At 39.9% G+C, this 8,612-nt stretch overlaps 1 protein-coding gene across 1 annotated transcript in view; it reads right to left on the reverse strand.

The window, feature by feature from the left end:
- LOC139582424 (T-box transcription factor TBX18-like) overlaps nt 1-8,175 on the reverse strand; it is a 21,816-nt gene extending 13,641 nt beyond the window's left edge. The window contains exons 1-5 of the mRNA XM_071412413.1: nt 7,699-8,175; nt 3,830-4,004; nt 3,056-3,157; nt 2,378-2,549; nt 745-912 (exon numbers count right to left, since the gene is read on the reverse strand). Of these exons, the coding sequence (XP_071268514.1) occupies nt 745-912; nt 2,378-2,549; nt 3,056-3,157; nt 3,830-4,004; nt 7,699-7,939 (858 nt within the window). The 5' untranslated portion in view covers nt 7,940-8,175. The remainder of the gene's footprint in view (nt 1-744; nt 913-2,377; nt 2,550-3,055; nt 3,158-3,829; nt 4,005-7,698) is intronic.
- Between the last annotated feature and the right edge of the window lie 437 nt (nt 8,176-8,612).

The raw sequence follows: 8,612 nt of genomic DNA on the forward strand, positions 1-8,612 counted from the left end.
CTACAGTCAGAACTGGTGTTATCCTTCCCTTTAACTCTAATCCTCTCTACAGTCAGAACTGGTGTTATTCATCCCTTTAACTCTAATCCTCTCTACAGTCAGAACTGGTGTTATCCTTCCCTTTAACTCTAATCCTCTCTACAGTCAGAACTGGTGTTATCCTTCCCTTTAACTCTAATCCTCTCTACAGTCAGAACTGGTGTTATTCATCCCTTTAACTCTAATACTCTCTACAGTCAGAACTGGTGTTATCCTTCCCTTTAACTCTAATCCTCTCTACAGTCAGAGCTCTCCTGCCTTTACTGAATTCTGAGCTGGATGGTGAGCAAACGTTTGTTTATGGTTGGTTTGTTTATATTTTCTGAATGTTGTTTGAATGTTTTGTGAATGTTGTGTAAATGTTGTGTGAATGTTACCTGATGGTTCTGGTTTGGTTGTGTGAATGTTGTGTAAACGTGTGGATGTTACCTGTTGGTTCTGATATGGTTGTGTGAATGTTGTGTAAACGTGTGGACGTTACCTGTTGGTTCTGATATGGTTGTGTGAATGTTGTGTAAACGTGTGGATGTTACCTGTTGGTTCTGATATGGTTGTGTGAATGTTGTGTAAACGTTGTGTGAATGTTCTATGAGTTAAATGGAAAGGTTTGCTGTTGGTTCTAGTAGCCAGGGACGTGTTATAGTGGTTGTCTGTAGGTCCAGATATGGTTGTGTGAATGTTGTTTAAACGTTATATGAATGTTACCTGTTGGTTCTGGTATGCGGTGACAGTGGTGAAGGCGGTCTCTGGGAAGCTGAGTGTTCTGGTGCCGTCTCCCTGGGGAACGGCTCTAACAGGAGACAGCTCCTCGCCACGCTCCTTCTGAATCACATGCACACGCGGCTGGTACTTATGCATGGAGTGGAGAATGATCTGAACAAACACAGCCCAGGGCACAATTAGACTGCAGCAGAATTACACACGCGGGAGCACACAATTACACACCAATGGAATTACCTGCTATACTCCCATGACGTAAAGCACAAATGCATACTTACACACACTCATGCATGTGCACACACACACACACACACACACACACACACACACACACACACACACACACACACACACACACACACACACACACACACACACACACACACACACACACACACACACACACACACACACACACAACACACACAGTTGTCTTTGAACGGCCAAAAACATTTTGTCCAGTCTGATTAACATCTAACAATGATTCTGAAAATATTAAAATTAAACTAAACTAATCTTCCAGCCTGGTCTCATAGACTAGACGTAACATAATAAATGTAAATCCGGCACACTCAAATTAGTATGACATGTTACGTTTGCATGAGACAGAAGGTTACTTAAGGCAAAAATGAAAGTAGGGTGGTTGGTCGGGGGGGATGGGTGGGTATTTAAAGCCAACGTCTAGAAACCCAAAGGACAATTTTATCTAATTAGCTTCTTTGAAACTACTTAGCATGTTAGCTAACCCTTCCCCTAACCCTTTAACATAACTCCTAGCCTAGTTAATGTTAGCCACCTAGCTAACGTTAGCGTTAGCCACTTAGCTAACGTTACTACAACAAATTGGAATTCGTAACATATCATACGTTTAGAAAATTCGTAACATATGTACGAATTGTAATTGTATCATATCATATTAACTGGAGGTTGAAACTTCTGGGGAAAATATCATCTATTTTTTCCCACTGATAATATCTGGGTTGTATAATAATATAATATAATAATATAATAAATCAAATCAAATGTATTTATAAATCCCTTCTTACATCAGCTGATGTCTCAAAGTGCTGTACAGAAACCCAGCCTAAAACCCCAAACCGCAAGCAATGCAGGTGTAGAAGCACGGTGGCTAGGAAAAACTCCCTAGAAAGGCCAAAACCTAGGAAGAAACCTAAAGAGGAACCAGGCTATGAGGGGTGGCCAATAAGCAGCATCCCTTTACTCAGAATATTTACTAGAGACCACTGCCCTCTGTCCTTTGATCAATCACAACATATATTATACAGTTAACACGATTAATAATTAACATATGATAAAATATTACATTTCAAGCAGAATTTCTTATTTCTTATTTCATTGAAATCCTCTCAAGTTTCTCTGGTTTAAACACACTTTATTTTACTTCATTTTATTTTACAGGTTTAAAGACACTGTATTTCACGGTAGAATAAAAAATAATATAGGCTCATTAACCAATCAATCAATCAGTGAACTACAATCTATCCATCCATCAATCTATAATACAGGGATAATAATGTTTAGTGTTGGTGACATAAGATATACAGTATTCAGTATTTATAATATATATACAGTAGGTAGTGTTGTCTAGGTAACCTACATGCCCCTGGTCATCCAGCTCATTATTGGTCAGTTTGAGTTTGTCGAAGCTGATCACCTGACGCATCCACGTCTCACCAGAAGCCGGCGAGTCCGGGTGGATGTACACACGTGGTGGAACCGGGGAATCCGCGTTTCCCGCCACCATCCACTTGGAGCTGTGGTACACGTACCTGCAGACACACACACAGAGAGAGAGAGAGAGAATAACTTCAAAACGGGGGTTTTTGTTCCTGTTTTTGTAACATTTGTTGGTTGACCTTCAGTCCTGAGAGGTTAGGAGGTTAGCTGTGCAAAAGGAGTGTATCTTCCCAAACGGCACGGGGATCTCTGACTGATCAACAGACAGACCAACACCATTTGTCCTGCTCCAGGCTCTGGCCTCCGAAGAAAACGATTTGACCAAAACCTTAAACCTCGCGGGTTTCTGCTATATTATTAAATATATCCTATTACCTCCATATACTATACCTACAATACAATACACTTTTTTTTGGTCCATGTGTTACAGCGAACTATGTAAATGTCTCCTTTCTTAACCACCCCTACCACTGTTAGTCCATATAGCCTATTTCAACTTTTACCAAAACAACAGAAATAGCATGTAGCCGCGGTAGGACTATAGAATTGATATATACTATAATAAATTATTAGTAAATTATTTTGTATAAATCCTCACCTGTATCTTTTGTTGTCCACGGGGATGATATCCATGGCGATGTAGTACTGCCGGTGGGGGTCCAGTCCCGAGATCTTCACACGCATAGCGGGGAACATCCGCCTGCACCGGGAAAACAGAGAAGTCAATGTCCGACATGAAGTAGAGTTACATAGATGCCTCATATCTGTACGCATCATAGTCAGTTAGTCATATTTACAATTGCTGACGTCAGGATTTCACATTAAATAGTCCTACACATTTCTCACATATTGATATATCCGCTCATTAGCGGATATCAGAATCATATGATTATATGAATCATATGATTCTGAGACGGTGCCTGTCAGAATATCAACATCATACATGACCTATAAGCTACGACAGGAGTTTCTAAATTATGCTTTAAATAATATTAGAATAAAAAATAATTTTAAACATTGTTATTAATATTATTATTATTATTATTATTATTAGTCGAAGCTCCACGTTTTTTTTTACAACACTGCTACAAAATAATTTTTACGGTATTTCCTTGTCTTTAACTTTGAGCTTCTTGTAATTAATCAGTCCGATGAATAAAAAATAACATTATATTTATATAATTATACATTAACCGAATTCTATCACAGCAGAACGTTTATCTAACACATCTTTCAGCGTCCTTTCAACTTCAAGACGAAGACTTGTTATTTGTTCGATTCTCTTCTTTATTTCTTTATTTAATCTGCCAATGTGATGTAACGTAACGTAATGTGATGTGTGCGATAACGTTAATAATGTGTTTTCTCCCACCTGCCGGCCTTCGTGATGATCATCTCCGTACCAATCTCGTGAAACCGTTTCCACAGGTCGGAGCCCTGCAAGTCCACGCGCATCTCCTCTCCGGGAACCGTTACTGTTACCGGCGGCGTGTGCTGGGCCTGGGCGTCGGGGCGCGGGCTTTCCAACACCACGTCACAACTCTCCGCTACGGAAAGACAGTTTTATGTTTTAATGTAATAGTACTACTGGTACAATAGGCTACTAATAGTCTAGTGACTGTAGGCCTAAAGTACAGTTAGTGTGTGTGTGTGTGTGTGTGTGTGTGTGTGTGTGTGTGTGTGTGTGTGTGTGTGTGTGTGTGTGTGTGTGTGTGTGTGTGTGTGTGTGTGTGTGTGTGTGTGTGTGTGTGTGTGTGTGTGTGTGTGTGTGTGTGTGTGTGTGTGTGTGTGTCATTGCCCCATCAGTTATAATAATCATGGCTCTCTAAAACAGTTAATCACCAAACGGACCGTGTCCGTTCAGCTCCTCAGACCAGAGCAGTTTGTGTTGCTGTCAGAATAGGTGTTCAGGCCACAATAGGACAGGAATGAACAACTCTATATTATACAGGCTTAAACAATTCTACTCAGTGTCATGTTATTAGCGTTACAGTCGCATTTATTAATTGACGACCATGTTGGCTTCACTGTATCACCGTGATGCCCAAATTATCACCAATAAAAACAACTCTCGATACTGGTGCAAAACCTCTCTTTCAGACATATAACCAGGATGATGATATATTTTTTAATTATTTTACAATTTAACAGTTTGTTGTGTTTATGTATTTTTAATGCATGTGTAAAACCCGTTCATATAACGGCTCCGTTCGGGGCCATTTTCCTGCCGGAATGGTCGCGCGCTAATTGGAATGTTTATGATTGTAACGCGACTCATAAATCCGCCGCTGTTTCTATTTACCAGACCAATAACCGGATATTATATCACATCTCTACAGTAGAGCGGTAATCACCACATCACTCATGTTTGAATCATTATTTTACAGATGTAAAATGTGATTTATTTTGGCTAATGTTTCAGAAGCTGTGAGTTTCTGAACCAGGCCTATAGGTTAAATAAAACCCTTTGCTACATTTTTATCTTTTGTAAATATCTAATTGTAGGCCTGTTTAAGTGTTTACTTCATTAAGCCTTTGTATTGTTATTGTTATAGCTGTGCAATTGGATGTTGAAGATTAGTATTTTATTTAATACATACTTTATTTAATTCATGCCGGCCTTAATTTAGATATAGTCAAGAATTCGTTTCAGAAAACTTCGGAGCTTATTATTATCAGACAGCGAGATTATGGATTCAGTTACAGCAATATAACAACCACATTCAACAACAACCATCAATATATAAATACAGGTCAACAAGACATACTAATAATAAATCTACAGTCCATTGAGGAAGTATTCAGACCCCTTGAATTGTTCCACATTTTGTTACGTTACAGTTTTATTCTAAAATGATTAAATAGTTTTTTCCCTCCTCAATCTATACACAATACCCCATAATGACGAAGCAAAAAACAGGTTTTAAGAAATGTTTGCAAATAGATTAAAAATACAAAACTGAAATATCACATTTACATAAGTATTCAGACCCTTTACTTTGTTGAAGCACCTTTGGCAGTGATTACAGCTTCGAGTCTTTTTATGTATGATGCTACAAGTTTAGCACACCTGTATTTATCTTTCTCTGCAGATCCTCTCAAGCTCTGTCAGGTTGGATGTGAGCATCGCTGCACAGCTATTTTCAATTCTCTCCAGAGATGTTCGATCGGGTTCAAGTCCTGGGTCTGGTTGGGCCACTCAAGGACATTCAGAGACTTGTCCCGAAGGCACTCCTGCGTTGTCTGAGGTCCTGAGCGCTCTGGAGCATAAAGGATCTCTCTTTACTTTGCTTTGTTAATCTTTCCCTCGATCCTGACTAGTCTCCCAGTCCCTGCCGCTGAAAAATATTCAGACAGCATGATGGTGCCACCACCATGCTTCACCGTAGGGATGGTGCCAGGTTTCCTCCACACGTGACGCTTGGCATTCAGGCCAAAGATTTCAATCTTGGATTCATCAGACCAGAGAATCTTGTTTTTCATGTTCTGAGAGTCTTTAGGTGCCTTTTTGCAAACTCCAAGCGGGCTGTCATGTACCTTTTACTGAGGAGTGGCTTCCGTCTGGCCACTCTACCACAAAGGCCTGATTGGTGGACTGCTGCAGAGATGGTTGTCCTTCTGGAAGGTTCTCCCATCTCCACAGAGGAACTCTGGAGCTCTGTCAGAGTGACCATCAGGTTCAAGGCCCTTCTCCACCAATTGCTCAATTTGGCCGGGCGAACAGCTCTATGGAGGGGTCTTCGTGGTTCCAAACTTCTTCCATTTAAGAATGATGCCACTGTGTTATTGGGGACCTTCAATGATGCAGAAATGTTTTGGTTCCCTTCCCCAGATCTGTGCCTCGACACAATCCTGTCTCAGAGCTCTACGGACAACTCCTTCGACCTCATTGCTTGGTTGTTGCTCTGACATGCACTGTCAACTGTGGGACCTTATATAGACAGGTGTGTGCCTTTCCAAATCATGTCCAATTAATGTAATTTACCACAGATGGACTCCAATCAAGTTGTAGAAACATCTCAAGGATGATCAATGGAAACAGGATGCACCGGAGCTCAATTTCGAGTTTCATAGCAAAAGGTCTGAATACTAAATAAGGTATTTCTGTTTTTTAATTTATTTATAAATTAGCAACATTTTCTAAAAGCCTGTTTTCACTTTGTCATTATATTATATTATCTTGTCATTATATTATATTATCTTGTCATTATATTATATTATCTTGTCATTATATTATATTATCTTGTCATTATATTATATTATCTTGTCATTATATTATATTATCTTGTCATTATATTATATTATCTTGTCATTATATTATATTATCTTGTCATTATATTATATTATCTTGTCATTATATTATATTATCTTGTCATTATATTATATTATCTTGTCATTATATTATATTATCTTGTCATTATATTATATTATCTTGTCATTATATTATATTATCTTGTCATTATATTATATTATCTTGTCATTATATTATATTATCTTGTCATTATATTATATTATCTTGTCATTATATTATCTTGTCATTATATTATATTATCTTGTCATTATATTATATTATCTTGTCATTATATTATATTATCTTGTCATTATATTTTGTGTAGATTGATGAGATACATGTTTTTGGATTAATCCATTTTAGAATAAGGCTGTAACGTAACAAAATGTAGAAAAAGTTAAGGGGTCTGAATACTTTCTGAATGTACTAAATATATATATATACAGTGGGGCAAAAAAAGTTATTTACTTATTTTCCACCATAATTTGCAAATAAATTCATTAAAAATCCTACAATGTGATTTTCTGGATTTGTTTTTCTCATTTTGTCTGTCATAGTTGAAGTGATGAAAATTACAGGCCTCTCTCATCTTTTTAAGTGGGAGAACTTGCACAATTGGTGGCTGACTAAATACTTTTTTGCCCCACTGTATATCTTGGAGTAGGTTTCTGGCCCCGATAGATCTGCACTTCTATTCCTTCTGAGTGAGAGTCACTGTTAGATAGTTGTAATAATATAATAATAGTTGTAGCCAGTTTACAGTTTGCTTGCAGCTACAGTTGGTTTATCTTGAGTAACTAGGCTATAGTGAGAGGGAGTTTAGGCTATGTGTTGTAAATGTGTGTGGAGGGTTTGGATCTGATATGATAGAGCCTCGGAGTGGCGGTGAGGGTATTTTAACTTTTATCCGGTGCCATCAGTCCACTGCAACGGGAACGGTCTTTACTTACGCGAGCCGTCACTAGCACACTCTATCTCGCTGCCCCGGTCGATGGCGCGGTCGTACACCCTCTTCTCTCTCTCCCCTCCGTTAGCGGGAAGTTCCAACACCTCGGTCCACTCATCAAGACAGCATACCTCGGTGTCGTCGTCCCCGAGCTTCCGTCTCTTCTCTGCCCCGATGAGAGCTTCCACCGAGAACGCGTGCGCCTTGACGCTCAGATTGCACGAAGAGCGTCGCTTCTCTGCCATTCCACCGACTGACCGTAGAGAGACGCACGAGAGGAAATAAGAAAGCTGTCGATCTAAAGAGAAGTGAAGTGAAAAGTTAATCCAAAGGGCTTCCACGGTAGCCTGGTACCGGAGCTCGGTGCTGTGGGTTTTTATGACGCTCCTCTCGCTTAGCTATGGCCCGTTCAGGACTGACATTGGAGCACCGCACATAACCGTCCTAGTGTCCCAAAACACACTCTCTGTCTCTCTGTCTCTCTGTCTCTCTGTCTCTCTGTCTCTCTGTCTCTCTGTCTCTCTCTCTCTCTCTCTCTCTCTCTCTCTCTCTCTCTCTCTCTCTCTCTCTCTCTCTCTCTCTCTCTCTCTCTCTCTCTGTCTCTCTCTCTCTCTCTCTCTCTCTTTCTCTCTCTCTCTCTCTGTCTCTCTCTCTCTCTCTCTCTCTTTCTCTCTCTATCTCTCTGTATCTCTCTCTCTTTTCTTCTCCCTCTCTCTGCAAGTGAAATAGAACCTCCGTGATGTGTGTGAGCCAAGCGCTTGAGACGGTGTTGGACAGTGTAATCTGAGGGGTGTTGGAGGGCTGGGCAGCCAGCTGTCAATCTCTCTGCCTCCTGGCGAATAGGAGTCCTCATCGAAGTCGCGCGTCCTGGAGCTGTTCTGTGCGGCCTTATGTGGTAAACGGTGAACGGGACTAGTG

Source organism: Salvelinus alpinus, chromosome 8, assembly GCF_045679555.1.
Source record: "Salvelinus alpinus chromosome 8, SLU_Salpinus.1, whole genome shotgun sequence".
Taxonomy (NCBI): Eukaryota; Metazoa; Chordata; class Actinopteri; order Salmoniformes; family Salmonidae; genus Salvelinus; species Salvelinus alpinus.